The sequence below is a fragment of the Gymnodraco acuticeps genome, unplaced genomic scaffold (assembly GCF_902827175.1).
Source record: "Gymnodraco acuticeps unplaced genomic scaffold, fGymAcu1.1, whole genome shotgun sequence".
NCBI lineage: Eukaryota > Metazoa > Chordata > Actinopteri > Perciformes > Bathydraconidae > Gymnodraco > Gymnodraco acuticeps.
Genome location: NW_022989947.1, coordinates 1641349 through 1656516, shown reverse-complemented (window position 1 = coordinate 1656516; position 15168 = coordinate 1641349). Strand labels below are relative to the sequence as shown.

At 45.7% G+C, this 15168-nt stretch overlaps 1 protein-coding gene across 3 annotated transcripts in view; it reads left to right on the top strand.

Annotated features, from left to right (window-relative positions):
- Positions 1 to 15168, top strand: part of ash1l (ash1 (absent, small, or homeotic)-like (Drosophila)) — a 31345-nt gene that overhangs the window by 1153 nt on the left and 15024 nt on the right. For all 3 annotated transcript variants that reach the window (XM_034210306.1, XM_034210305.1, XM_034210307.1), the window contains exons 2-10: positions 57 to 153; positions 2982 to 3781; positions 5208 to 9558; positions 11332 to 12001; positions 12380 to 12553; positions 12662 to 12756; positions 14529 to 14602; positions 14757 to 14802; positions 15023 to 15131. In XM_034210306.1, the coding sequence (XP_034066197.1) occupies positions 3176 to 3781; positions 5208 to 9558; positions 11332 to 12001; positions 12380 to 12553; positions 12662 to 12756; positions 14529 to 14602; positions 14757 to 14802; positions 15023 to 15131 (6125 nt within the window). In that variant the 5' untranslated portion in view covers positions 57 to 153; positions 2982 to 3175. The remainder of the gene's footprint in view (positions 1 to 56; positions 154 to 2981; positions 3782 to 5207; positions 9559 to 11331; positions 12002 to 12379; positions 12554 to 12661; positions 12757 to 14528; positions 14603 to 14756; positions 14803 to 15022; positions 15132 to 15168) is intronic.

Genomic DNA, 15168 nt, shown 5'->3' with positions numbered 1-15168 from the left:
GCATTGATCATAGTTCAAATCTGACGTTTTTCATGTTTTGGTTTTTGGCCATTCAGCTCTTGGAAGATAAAATATGTGGCCCCCACGTTGATACACGCGAAGGGAGGACACAGAGCCAAATAATGTGAACACCGTTTCCGGACAATTACAAAGGTGAGTGAAAATCATCTGGCATATGAATAGACATGCTGATTTATAGTTTAATGGTTTAAGAATCAGATTGCTCACTGTTAGAGTTAACATTCCCTTCACCGATTTGAATGTTTAAGCACAAGTGAATTAATTCCCAACTGCATGCATTGCAGTGTCACCTTAACGGCTTGCAGAGTCTCTGAGGCCGGATTTCCTTTCGATTGACAGTAATTATGCGTATGACTAAACGGGAATGGATGTGCTGAGTGAATATGAGTACATTAAGGGTGATGCGGTCGCACATTCACGAGTTAGTGTTGACTGTACAGGAAACCGAAAGCAGATTTGGCTTCAGGACAGCCACGTTTTCTGCGCAACATGAGGGAAAGTCTAATTAATTAATGTTATGTAGAGTATTCGTAAGGACTAAATAACTGAAGGAACTTCTTCCGACTTGCTGGGTGTTGCTCTGATTGACACCTGTCACTCCGGTCCGATTTATTGCATCCTCTACTGCAATATTCGAGGTTTACAGATCCTTAGTTTAAAGCCACGGTGTGATGGATTTATGTTAGAGCACTTCGGCTGTTTTAGGATATAAACTAATGTTACTAGTTAAGAAATGTGGCTGCTTTCCCCCCTGATCATGGATCTGTATCGGTTTTATACAGATGGAGTAAAAGCCCTGGATATGACACGGAGCTCTGAGGGCAGACGCCAGTCCTCATGTTGATGATGTGGGGGGTGGGTGGCGTTGGCTACTATTGCCATGGCCAAAGGGAAATCAGCAGTTATGAACAACGTGTGCAAAAGTGAGGGAGTGAAAGGAGGGAGGGAGTAAGGGGAGGAAATAAATGGGAGGGGGCGCGGGAAGTTGTTTACTACGTTCCTGCCTGCTCTGCTATTTCTTAAGGTTGAAGGCCTGATATTGATTATTGATTCTCCTATTTTTCATTTTAATTTCTGACTTTTGTTTTATATGCCAGTCGTTTTACTTAAACTTCTGGTTATTGCTGTGAAGGTAAAGCAGACAACATACAGGCATGACTGATTTCCGTCTTTAAAACGAGTAGTTCTGTCATTCGGGTGTTTTGCGCTATGACTATAAACTTGGTATGCCTGCAGTGCAGTGTAGTATTAACTTCTACTTAAATACTATACCTCCCAAACATGATAATGATATGCTTCAGTGTTACGGCTTATCAATCACAAATGAGAAAAACGGTTCAGCCAGTGTCGGATCATTTACAGGAGAACAACTGCCAGTAAATATATCTGGTTTGGCTTGTTAGAGGTGAGAGGAATGTTTTTACTCCCCCGGGCGACTATTCTCTAGACTTGTGTCAGTAGCCTCTTATAGAGTAAGGTACTACAGTGGCTTATTTTTGGCATAGCTGCTGTCAGGCAGCGGAAGCAGCTAGTATCACTGCAAGCGCTTAGTATAAAAGAATGAGGAGAGCATTTGTCATTCTGTTGGAGAAAGACACCGGGAATAGAGTTAGGGGGGTTGGTGAGTGAAATGTGTTTTTTATTAAAGAAAGAGCACATTGACTTTGTTAGTTTGTGTGCTGCTACTACTGCTTTCAAGTTTGCAAAAATAAAGAAGGAAGAGGACCGAAAAGCTTAAAGAAAACTGTGAAAGGACACAGAGATTGATGGAGTGTTAGAGAAAAGAGGGAGGTGTGATCTGAGTGTGGTATGTGTAGTGAGGGGGAGTCTGCACAGTTTTGAGGCGAAATGGAGTGAGTAATTGAAGTAAACACAGAAAAGAGGGCGTGGGGGGGAAATACAGGCCAGTCTCCAAAAATCGGGTAGAGTTAACTGTGTGGTCCAACAAAAAAACATCAACTCTACTACTGTTTTCCACTGTCATCATCAAAAACAAACATTGTCTAAGACTCTTTGTAGGGCAGTTTTTTTGTCTTCTGCTCTGACACTTTAGTGATGTGTCGACTTGTATGACTTTCCTTTGGCTCCATTAAGTGGCTCCTTTAGTGCTCTCCACTAATGTAAGGCGCAGAGAAACCGCCGGCACATTGACGCTCTATCACTCACTCTCAGTTGCTGCTGGCGAGGGCTGGGAAAGGCGGCCGGATCCTCTGTCTAGTCCCAGAGGGCTCAATGTGCTGAGGTCACAGTTCTGAATTGCCTCCAAATGACTTCACCCGGAGAAAGCACCTGCTTGGGGGCGAATCCGCATTAAATCACTCAGTGGCCACGGGGAGCTGTAGACAACTTCATTGAATCGGACTGTCCTCCATGGAGCACAATTAAGGAACATGCTTCTCTCTGCTGCTGCTGTGCTAACATTTGGTATGAGCACTTTGCCACCATCACAGGCACCCAGTTCACTCCAACTAATGAGGGACTTTAAGGGATTGCTCAGTTGGCATCTTATCCTGTAACACCTCATAAGGATGTGGCAGCACTGTGGAATAAACTATTGACTTTGGACATTAAGGGCTTTGTGGACAATTCAGTCCTTGAGCCTAAAGTTAAATATTTCAGGTAGGAAAGCTTCAGCTTTGTAAATAGGTCACAGAATGTTATAGGCGCTGTGGACGTACACTTCATAAAAACTGACCTAGACAGGATGAAGGACACCCTCTAACCAAATAGATGATAAAACTGTTTGCCCTCTGTCTACGTTTCCAATATCATTCATTTTAAGACATTTTATACTTCTCGGTTGCTGGGCACAGTTTAAAGCTGTCAATGTTTCAAAGCTACTTGAATTTAATTTACTGTGTGGTTGATGTCCTGTGTTGTTGTGCCGATGACTAATGTGATTTTTTTCACCCTCCCTTTTCTTCTCTCTCTATCTGCTATACCTATGTTTACCCTGACAGTTGAAGGACGGAGAAAGAGGGCTGGACAGCCGAGGAAGGAAGAAAAGCCACTTCAGAAGAAGGAGAGCTTCACCTTCAACGTTATCCCCTCCCCCCTTTCCCCCTTAACCCCTTATCCCAACCCCCAACAAAAACTCTACCTGGTATCGACAACATCCCCTCCCTAGTTAACCTGCACACCCTGTAAAGTTGTGATGGATCCGAAAAATCAGATGGGAACTACAACGCCACCCCCTCTTCTCTCAGGTGTTTCCTCGGGGGAGCGAGAAAAGGAGGGAGGGGGTGGAAAGAATGAAGAGGAGGATGAGAAGAAAAGAGACAGGGAGAAGGAGGGAGCTGTCACCGCCGCTCCTGGTCCTGGAGGGGCAGGAGCGAGTGGGCCAGGAGGCGCCGGGGGTGACCAGTCCCATTTCTCCATCAAAGAGAGCAGCCTGTCCGAGGGCAATGTCAAACTTAAGATCGGCCTTCAAGCAAAACGCATGAAGAAGCCCCCTAAGATCCTGGAGAATTATGTGTGCCGACCAGCATTCAAGGCCACTGTGAGGCACACGGGTCGCGGGGGAGGCGGTGCTCGTGGAAACCGTGCAGCCGCTACAGGTGATGGGGCAGGAGTTCAGAACCAGAGTCCTTCAAGTGGCAGGGGAAAAGATAAGGAAAAGAGTCCAAGTGTCAACAAACCAGCCTCCTCTTCTTCAACCCCCTCTGCTAAAGTTCCCACGCCACCACCTCCTGCTCCTCCCCCCACCAGCACTACCACCCTGTCTGCCTCTCAAGTGAATGGGAGCGCTCCGACAAAAAGGGTAAGGCGGGAGAACATTGTCATTATATGTAGTTATCACCAGTTATCACCAGAGGCTTCTTGTGTAATTGTAATTACTTTTTACCGTAACGCTCAGTATTGAGATAACTTGGATTGCAAATTTGAGATAAACTTTTTCAACATCTGTCTTCAAATTGGATAGTCAGGAAGACTCTGTTATACATAGTTCAACATAACTGAAAGAAAACATTTTTAAACTAATGAAGTGGTATTTTAAACAATGCAACTTGAACAAAAAAGATTTGCACCATTTCAGAAACTGTTAAATAAAAAAAAAGAACTCTTAAACAAAATACAAAATAAAAATAAAAGTCCTCCTGCTGGCTATGTAAAATAAAACATGTTTTATTATTTCAGTGAAAGAACGTCAGATACTTGGTTGCTAGTATCAATACAATGTAGTATAGTTATTATTTGTACATTTACCTTACTTCCTTAAAGTGTTATAAGTCAGTCTTGATTAGGTCAGTGGTCCACAAAAAGTTTACCGTAGTAATTACCATGTTGGTGCACAGATAAAGAGTGGAGCATAAATTGTTCTTTAGTTTTCTTTGTTTTCTCTGTTGGCCTGTCCCTATTTATCATGCCACTGCCCCCACTGTCCCTCCGTCTGTGTCTCTGCACGGCCATACCCTCCCCCCCCCTCCCCTGCATGACCCCCTCTCTGTCTGTCCCACTCTGTCCCCAATCTGACCCTGATAAGTGTTATTGAGTTGAGTCTATAACGGCCCGTCCACACAGCGGCGTGCGTTGAAGCTTCCAACGCTTCTGCCCATTCACTTTGAATGGGGTGACGTCACTTTTAGCCGAACTGCATTTTGGGAAGCGGAGCGTTGCTGGCGTTGCTCGCTTCAAAAGTTGAGCAATGTTCAATTTTTGACGCCTCGGCAGAAGCGTCAGCCAATCGAATCATATGCCAGTACAAGCTCTAGCCAATCAAACCGCTGCTTGTGTGTCAGGGGCAGGAGATTCATGTGATTGGTTGTTGGTCGAGTGTCAGACACGCCCGCCGGCAAGCGTCAACGCACGCCGCTGTGTGGACGGGCCGTAACTTCCCCCCTGGGCATGCCCAGGGAGCTGCAGACAGAAAATCTTATCAATTAATTGCAATACTATAGAAATCTATTTCTGATTAATAGATGGTACTCCTAGGTAAAGGTCAGATGTGTTAGGTTCAGTAATAGCAGTTCACTATAGCAGCCTTCAATTTATGGCACCTCAAATTTAGTTTTTGGGTACCAGCATATGACTTGAAAATGTGTTCCAGTGTTTCGAGAAAAAAAACCGATATATGTACATCAATACAGTCTATTTAAAAAATGTCATTATTAAATATTTCTTCCCAGTTACCTACTATTTGTTCTAGTTATTTTATAACTTGTCGTCTCTTCTTTGTTTTTGTGCAGGGTTCACCAAAGACTGATGGCAAGTCTGACACAAAGCCAGACACAAAAGCAGCCACCACCACATCTGAGAGACCCCTTAACCTTCACCGCCCTCCATCGGACAGCAAAACCCATCCCTCTGGGAAGAAAACACCAATTCCCCAACCCAACCCTCGGACATCTTCACCTTCTCCATCAAAAGAACCTGAAGCTGTCAAACCTCCTCAATACAACTTCAGCACTGAAAATCAGCGAGACAAGGAAAAGGGTGTTCCAAATTGGGGAGGCCCCACAGTCACTGAGAAGTTAGCTCAACTCATAGCAACTTGCCCACCATCAAAGACCCCTAAGCCAGCTAAACCCACAAAGATTGACCCCGCTCCTCCTCTCCCCAGCTCAGGCTTTATGGCCCCGACAGCAAAGCAACGAGACAGGGCTATGGCCAATAGGAACACATATTCAAGAATGTTACATCTTTCCCCACCACCTCCTGTGTCACGGCCACCTGGTCGGCCCTATGGTTCTAGGAACAAAGACAATGGTATGGACAATTCACCCTCCCTGACACCTTTGAGGACAGACGAGACAGAAGGGGCTGGGAAAGCTAGTAGCAGCAGCGGTAACAGCATCAGCAACAGCAGTAGTCGCAGCAACAGTCCAGCACTCGCGTATGGGAATAACCGCCTGTCGGCTATGTCAACGGACAGTAACAACGACAACATCAACAGTAGCATTTCTAAGTCACAGTCACGCCCGGCTCACGGCCAACCCCATAACACGTCTTCGCCAGCTTGTCCCATTTCATCCTCTTCCAGCACTTCAGCTGAGCAAAGGACGTTGAGTGCAGTGAGTCACCTGGGCTCCCCTGTTATTTCACAAGGACACCATGCACGAGAGAGTCCTGCCTTGGCAGAGGAAAGCAGTGCCAGTGAGAGAGAACAGGACAGTGACAGCCCCAGAGACTTAACCAACTGCCCTCCTGCAACAGGAACAGGAAAGCCAGAAGGGAAGGACAGGGGGCCTAGTAATCAGTCACTGAGAGTTGAGAAGAGCTCTAGTCCAAGTAAGCGCAGTCCCAATCGGGATAGTAGCCGACCCGGTCGGACTATTAGCCCCCCTGAGGCTGTAAGACATAGGGCGTCTTCTTCACCAGAGCCAGATGGTGATGAAAGCCCACTAACACCTCTGAGAGATGATTCTCCAGATTCATCCATAGACTCTTCAGCGGAGCAGGACAACAAACCCCTTAAAAAACGCAGGGGAAGGAAACCCCGCTGGGGCCGTTTAATGAGTGGGATGCATGAAGGAATAGCAGGCCACGACAGTCCCTTTGAAGAGAGCCAAACCAACTTGCCTTTATCTTTAAGCTTGGAAATGCCGTTACCGCCGGTTAAGAGACCCGTGGGCAGGCCTCCGAACCCAAATAAGGTCAAACCAAATCCTGTGCCACAAAGTCAAGGGTCACAGCTCTTTGCACCACTGGCAAAGAAAAGAGGAAGGCCGAAGTCCAAAATGCCAAGGCTTGATGCTCCGGCCCGTGGTTGCCTTCCTAACAAGCTGGCCCCCTCCAAGGTCTTTTCATCTTTACTGAAGTCCAAAGAAGAGCAGGATCCCCCTGTGCTTCACCCAGAGGTGGACCTTAACCCCCCTAAACCTATGCCTAGAAAACGTGGACGCCCAAAGCGCCTTCCCCCTACCTTACCCCAGGAGGGTCAGCCTCCAACGTTGGCTCCAGAGGCCGGGGAAATTGGAGAAAAACGGTTCCGGAGCAAAGGAAATGGGCAGCTAATCATGAAAACTATTATAGGCAAGATCAACAAAATGAAAAGTATGAAACGGAAACGTATTCTCAGTCAAATCTTGTTAGGCCCAAGACCAGAAGACTCGCCTAAACCCAGTACGGTTGTTGGTTCTGTGGAAGCTACAACCCAATCATTGTCCTCCCTTGCTGCTTCTTTTGGGGGGAAACTAGGGCCACAAATTAATGTCAGTAAAAAGGGTACAATATACATGGGTAAGAGGAGAGGCCGTAAGCCAAAATCGGGGTATAACGCTACAGCTTCAACACCACCACCAGAACCCTTCTTATCCCCGAACACCACTTCCCCTCTCCATCACCATCATTCACAAGTCTTCCCCTCCCCCTCCCTCTCACAGTCTAGTGGGGGCCACAGTCCCATCAGCGATGCCAGCTTTGTGGAGCCCGGTTCTGTGCACTTTGCCAGTCACTCTCACTATTCTAACTCCCATCATAGCCACAACACATTCTCCTTCCCTCCCCCAACCTTTTCGGCCCCTAATCCACGCAACCCAGGGTTGGGCTCCTCATCATCTATGTCCACAGTAGCTTCACAGAAAAAGGCATCTTACCGCGGATACCATCACCACCACCACAACCATTACAGGCAGCACTACCATTATCCTAAGCTTTCCCCTCCCAGGCCGCTCCATCCTACCTCCCCTGCCCCCCTCACTGAACTAAAAGAAGCCACTCCGTCACCAGTCAGTGAGTCACATAGTGAGGAGACCGTGCCCAGTGACAGTGGTATAGGAACGGACAATAACAGCACCTCTGACCGGGGTGAGAAAGCAGGTGGCTTGGGTGGTATTGGGATGCCACACGGGATGGGCAGTAAGTTATTAATGCCGGGGGTCATCGGTTCAGCTGTGGGTCCAGGGGTGGGCCTTAATTCCAGAGGCAGGCGGCGACACTCCGCTGTGCTTTTGGACCGTCCCTCTCCCTCTCCATCACCACACGGGGTGGGGACATCACCCGATCCCAGGAGACCTCACCCAGCAGCTCCAGCCTCCTCCTTAATAGGACACAAGGAGAAACATAAGCACAAGTGCAAACGCCGCACCCCACGGTGTCCCGGCTACGATAAGCTAAAGAGACAGAAAAGGAAACGCAAGAAGAAGTACTTGCAGCTGCGCTCCCGGCGGCAAGACCCAGACTTTCTTGCTGAGCTGGATGAGATTGTTGTGAGAATTAGTGAAATACGGATAGCACACCGTACCACAGGACACCGGCTCGGCAGTGGAATAGGCATGGCAGCAGGAACAAGTAGAGGGCCTGGAGTGGGGAGCAGGCCTGGTGGGTTAGGAGGCACAGGCGGCCCTCCACCTCATCATTATGTTCACAGGGACATCCTGCCTACAATCTTCAGGGTTAACTTTGGGAGCTTTTACTCCCATCCTGCATACTCTCATTGCGACCCATTGCACTATGTTCGTAAACCAGACATGAAGAAGAAAAGGGGGCGGCCTCCCAAAATGAGGGAGTCCATGTCTGATGTTCCATTTTTACCTGGGCTTGGATTCCCACTCTCCAGCGGGGGCTTCTACCACCCCTCCTACAGCGTTCCCTACTCCTCTGGGCCTCTGGGTTTGGGCTATTACAGAGGCTTTCCTCCAGCTAGTGCTCTGTATCCCCACCCACACCACCAGTCACCACACACAGCCCCCTCCCACCACTCTCACCACTCACCCTCTTTCCCCCCTCCTCCCCCCACATCTTACATGCATCATCACCACCCGTCACATCTCCTACTTAACCCCTCTAAATTTCACAAGAAAAAACACAAGCTGCTTAGGCAGGAGTACCTGGGAGGAGGAAGGTCCCCTGTCCTGTACCCACCCATGTCCTCTGAGCTTTCCTTCAACTGGCACCACAAACACAAACACAGACACAAGCACAGAGAGCGCTGTGCGGAAGAGGACAGAGAGGAGGCAGCGAGAGGAGGATCAGGGAGCCGGGCTACTGCAGGGATTTCTGACAGCGGAGCATCAGGGAAAGCAGAGCGAGTTGGCAGTTTAGGAATGGCGGAGTCTTTACAACGATGCCGCTTTGGACGGGACACAGCCAGCACCAGTGCCAGCAAGCAAGCTGCTTCTACATCCGCCAACTCCCCTTCTTCTTCCTCATCCTCATCTGCAGAAAGGTACAAGCGCAAAGAGAGCCCCATGTCCTGTCTCGGCCCCTCAAGGCTCGCACTGGGTAGCAGCTCAAAAGGTCACCATCCAGTAGAGTCCTGGTTCAGGATGGGGGGCAGCTCTAAGGCAGACTACTCTAAGCTTTCACGAAGTCAAGTGTCACCTGGCCAGGGTCCCTTCTCAGAAGGACAGCCTGAAGACCCCGCAGGCTGCTCAGACAGTGAGAATGAGGAGCCTCTCAGCCCAGCAGTGGATTTAGAGCCTGGATCCCATGATTCTCCAAACCTTACTAATCTTTTTGCCTCTGCTCTCACCCGCACTACACTGAAGGGGGGCAAGTGCAGAAAGACTGAGGCAGTCACAGAGAGCTCGAGCTTCTCCCGCGTGGACCGACCAATAAGGAAGGACCGCTCGACGTCAGCAGAAAGGAGAGACTTGGGTAAGTCTAATTTGTACTGAATTCAGTTGCATCTTTATTAATGTGCTGCCTACATTAGGGCATTTCATGATGGAATTAAATATTATAAGTAACCGCAGCATCTGCATTGTTAATTTTGAATTAAGAAAAGGCTGTGTAAGATGCACTAAGAAAAGCAGCAGGGAGCTATTTGCTTTCATTTGTTCTTGGATATTCTAGTATGGGATGCATTGCATCCTATAGAGGTCATACGCTTTTGCTCACGGCAAATTACATTTGCCATTGTTTAGGGTTATTGGAGTCAATTTTGCACCAAATTTGTTTTCCAAAACTAGTTCTGTGCATGCAGTTGTATCAAGAATCCTGCGGCTGAAGTCTGATGAGCCATTAGACATTGCCATATGGCACAGCAAGCGGGCATTCAGATCTTGCTTGATCTCGGCTCAGTGAAGCCTGTGTATCTTCCGAAAATCCATCATACTACTGAGGAGTTGCGTAGTGGTTACAGTTGAAACCAACCAAACTTCAGCCGTGGTTAGATCAAACGGCACTAGATAATGATCTGCTCTGGATCTACAGCCCTCCCATCTGTACAAAGAAAATACTAAGTGGATCAGGCCAGTTATTACAGTAAGAGAAAAGCTCTCTCGACATCCCCTGTGCATACACTGTCTGACATTTGGTAGCTCTTATAGTGGTTACAGGCTTGGCAACAAAAAAAGCATGCGTAATGACTTAAACTGGCTCCTCTGTGAGTGTGGATGGCCGCAGTTGGCCACAATTGATATAGCATTCCAGACAGAGCAAAAGGGGTGGAGTGTTTTGTTAACATGCTATATTTATCATGTATTCACCAAAAGCCCACAATGTATGTATGGGTGTTCGTGTTTATATGCATGTTAGTAAGCAAGATCCGTTTAGGAGGGATGGGACCATTAAGGATTTTACTGCAGATTGCAATAAAAGCTGGTTGATTGTATCCAACTATCAATATTCTCACAAGTAACTTGAAAAAGCCATCTTGCCTGCTATCTTGGTAGAGAAGGGAAAAATAGAGCCTCATTACAAAACAATCTGAAATGATCTTATATGAAAGACACAGGCACATTTTTTATAACTTTTCATTGATTTGTTTGTTTAATTTATGTATTTTTAATTATATAGGGGGACCTTATGTTTAGTTGTATCTGAAATGCAAAAAAAAAGTTATAAACAAAAAGTAATTTCACTATGTTTTAGTGTCATTTTTTAATAGTTGAAAGCATGTGTTGATGGTTATAATGAGTATATAGCAATTTCAATTACTTTGCAAAGAAAGCCATAACATGAACATTTTATATTGTCTCTTTCCTAGCTGTAAAGTACCCAGTGAGGCTGAATGGTGCAGTTCAAACCACGCCAGGGTAATCCTGGATTAGAGCTCAGGATTTAGGGTCAACCAGCGGTCGCAGACTGGAATGGGAGAGTAGGCCATGGGACGGTGTTAGAGGAGATGATGGAGGTAGATAGATGCACGCTGACTGAGGAGTATTAGTTGAGAGTGAGAGTAAGGGGGATAAAAGGACTGTAAGAGGATAAGTTGCAGCATTAAAGAGCAGGTGTGAGGTTTCCATCCAAATGTTTTTGAAATTTCAATAATAATAAAAGGCTGTTTCGTTATTACTGTTACTGCTTTTAATATTCAACCTGCAATAACCAATCATGATTACAGGCCAAGGCATTGTCATGTCTTTCTGCGTTACACATTATTCATAATACATATGCAGTGATTATCTTCTCTTTTTCTTTGACTAGGGTCATCAGGTATCCAGTCAAGAGGCATTGCCCTCTCGCCACCTGAAGGGCCCGAAGGATCCATGCACCACCGGCAGCAGCACCATCACCAACCTTCACTTTTTCACTCGCACAGCTCTGCCTCCTCCTCCTCCTGCCTCTCCCCCTCTCAGGACTTTTGTCTGGATGCCTCCCTGCCCCACCACTCCTATCGACCACAGCCATCCAAACACAGCCTGCACCACGTCAACAAAATCCTGCGTGCCAAGAAGCTGCAGAGACAAGCTCGTACAGGAAACAACGTGGTGAAGAAGAGGGGCCCCGGACGTCCTAGGAAATACCCCTTACCATCCCCGCCACCATCCCCCCCACCGGTGGTCGAGTTGAATCCGATCCGGCAAAGGGACAGAGGGGCAGAGCGGCCAGTGGGGGGGCGAGCGTGGGAGGAGGACACTGTGACAGAGGCTATTGAGTCAGTAGTCCAGGGCCAGTGCAGGAAAAGTCAGAAGAAGACACAGTGGGACGGAGGAGAGGATGAGGAAGACGAGGAAGAAGAGGAGGACGGGGAGGTAGAAGAGCCTGAGGAGCGGTTGCCAGATAGAGAGGAGAACCTGGGCAATCTGGCGGCGAGGTCCAAAGCTGGGACAGAAAGAAGCTGGCTTACTCAGGAAGAACTCCAGCAATTTCGTGGGTATGCAGGTTTTCAATCCTAGTACTAGGGGCTCGATTATGGCAAAAATCATAATCTCGTTTATTTGGGTCAATAATTGATATCACGATTATTAAAAACGATTATCCATTTACTTTGAAAACATCCATTTATTGAAAAAATAAATGTGAACAGTATGTTTTTAACAGTTGATTACCCTGAATCTTAAGTATAAAAAATCATTTTACTTCGATTATGTTGTTTTCATAATCGTTGCAAGCCAAAATCGTAATTTGCGATTCAAATACGATTAATTGAGCAGCCCTACCTAGTACTGACACAGATTTACACTGAGTGTACGAAAGGCAAAATATATGAAATCCAGTCGCCACTTGAAACCTTGTCATGGTTCCATTTTAGCTCAACGGAAAGCAAGCCAGATGGCCACTGCTCCCCAGAACCCCCAGCGCCCGTCCCCGAGGAACAAGCTCCGCCCGCACCTATTATCACCCAACGGGAGAAGAGACCAGCCAGACCTCCAAAGAAGAAGTTTCAGAAGGCGGGACTTTACTCGGATGTGTACAAGTCCGAAGAGTGAGTTTCTAAGAAATCCTAAATCTTCTGATGTTTATTTTACATGTCAATGCACCAGTTTAACTTAAGTCAAACTTTTTTTTAACATTTCTGTTCCAAACCATGCAGCCCCCGGAGTCAGCTCCTGCAGCTAAAGAAAGAGAAGCTGGAATACATACCTGGAGAACATGACTATGGATTGTTTCCGCCTCCAATACATGTTGGTGAGTCTGTTTTTTAATATACCTGACAAGTCAAAGATATTCTATTTTCGGGTGCCTTTTAAAAGTTTGATTGTGTCAGTCATGTTGCTTTTTAAATAACTTTAGTATTTTACTTTATATTAAATAAACAAACAACAATAATTTGCGTTAATGTAAATTAAATTATGCGGTGCTTTACCTAATCCATGTTCAATTCAATTTCTGTTTATTTATCTTCACAAGAATAAGTCCTAAGTCCTCTATCCTATATATTTCTTATACACTACCTAACATTGTCTATGTCTGGCTGGTTCTGCATCAGGCCCGTTTCTTGTAATGGCCTTCCTGCCAGCTGTGAGTAGGATTTTGACCAAGTCATTACCCTACTTCAAAACCACTTCAGTTATATTGCCCATGGAACACAATATAACTCAATGGAACACTTATTGGAGTTTAAATATCCTAAATATCACTTTCAAAGCCCTCCACCATCTGCCCCCCCCCTACCTCACTGACCTCCTCATCCTCTACCAACCACCCCGGTCCCTCAGATCCACCTCAGCCGGTTTGCTTTCCATCCCCAAGGTCAAACTCCGGAGCTTCGGGGACAGAGCCTTCTCTGTGGCAGCCCCGAAGCTCTGGAACTCCCTCCCCAAATACCTCCGTGAGTCTGAGTCCCTCACCCTGTTCCAGTCCCGCCTCAAAACCCACCTCTTCAACTCTGTATCCATAAGCGCCCCCCCCCCCCCCCTCTCAATCAACTTCCTCCTGACTGCTTTTCTGTTTTGTTTTGTTTCTTTTTGGTTTTGTCTTTGTTTTTGTTTTGTTTGTCTACCCTCCCTCCCAAATGTAAAGCGTCTTTGGGTTCAAGAAAAGCGCTATAGAAAAAAATAAAATATTATTATTATTAAAACCTCATTTAATACTGAATTCACTCTTTTCCAGAATGGCCTATTTTGGGGCTAATCCAAAAGATTGATGCATGATTTGCATCTGTTTGGCCACATTGCCTCCAGAATGTTTGTTTGCTTTTTATCTTAGGAGTAGTAAAGAAACAATTGAGATTTTTCCAAATAAATTCTCCATTTATTTGAATGTGGGGATGTTTGTAGTGCTGCTGTGTATTTATTGAATTGCCAGAAAGCGTTATATACCAAGATGTACAGTATATTGCTATTGAGATATTAGATCTTTTGCCATATCGCTAGACCTACTTTACCACTGGAAGATGTCCTAACAGTGCCTCCTCTATTCATCAGTTTTGTTTCTATGAGCAGAGGTAAAACATTGGCTCTTCATGATGTTTGATTCATTAACAGTTTTGCTGACTAAAAGCCCTAACAGCTCTTTCTACTTTAGTCACCAAGGGCTTCTGGGCTTACTAATCAAAACTATACAGATTACTCAGTAAACCTGCTTCTAGGAACAGGACCCTCGCCTTTACAGTCAGCACACGCCTGTATTTACAGCTATGATAGGTGAAAAACCCCAAGAGTCTCATTTTCATACCGGTTTTGATTATAAATGTGATTCGCTTAGCTGTTAGGGGTGTAACGGTTTCAAGCAGAGACCGAAAACGCATCTTTTGTGGTTCATTTAGATCATTTAATTTATAAATTATAAATAAGATAATCTACTAAAGTGACTGTGACGCCAACATTTTCGCCTGAACCAAACTATGGACTTTAAGAATTGTTACACCCCTTGTATGTTTGGTCAATCATTGCTTCCCTTTTCTTTTATGTTTCAAGTTCAGTTCTTCCTCTCAAATTTGCCCTGCTTTGTTTTTACAGGGAAGTACCTGAGACAGAAGCGCATTGATTTCCAGTTGCCTTACGACATCTTATGGCTGTGGAAACACGATCAGGTGATAAATCACATCGTGTCATGTTTGGTGTTTTTAGGGGTTTCCCATGCTCACTGTCAATTACTGATAAGTAGTTTCAAAACGTACAGGCCCAGTGAGGGCCCACCTACATGTTGCTTTCTGTCTCTGAACCCTCTTTGTTTTTCTATTTCAGCTTTACAAAAGGCCGGATGTCCCCCTTTATAAAAAGATCAGATCAAGTGAGTACCCAGAGTTTATCCAGTGATTCGGACAGAATGTATTATTTAACCTCAATTGATTTATGTGCTTGCATTTCTTTGTTTTATTGAGTTTGTTACTTTCACTTTTGTGTTATCCATTATATGCATTGTTTTCGTGCATAAAATGTTAATATTAATACAAATTCCTGAGAGTCAATAGCTGTAAATGTATAATGATAATCCCCCATTTATGTCACAGATGTCTATGTGGATGTGAAGCCTCTCTCTGGTTATGAAACAACAACATGCAACTGTAAGCCGCGTGAGAACATTAATGATAAAGCCTGTCTGGATGATTGTCTGAATAGGTAAGAAAATACATCAAAGCATATAGCGGCCACTATT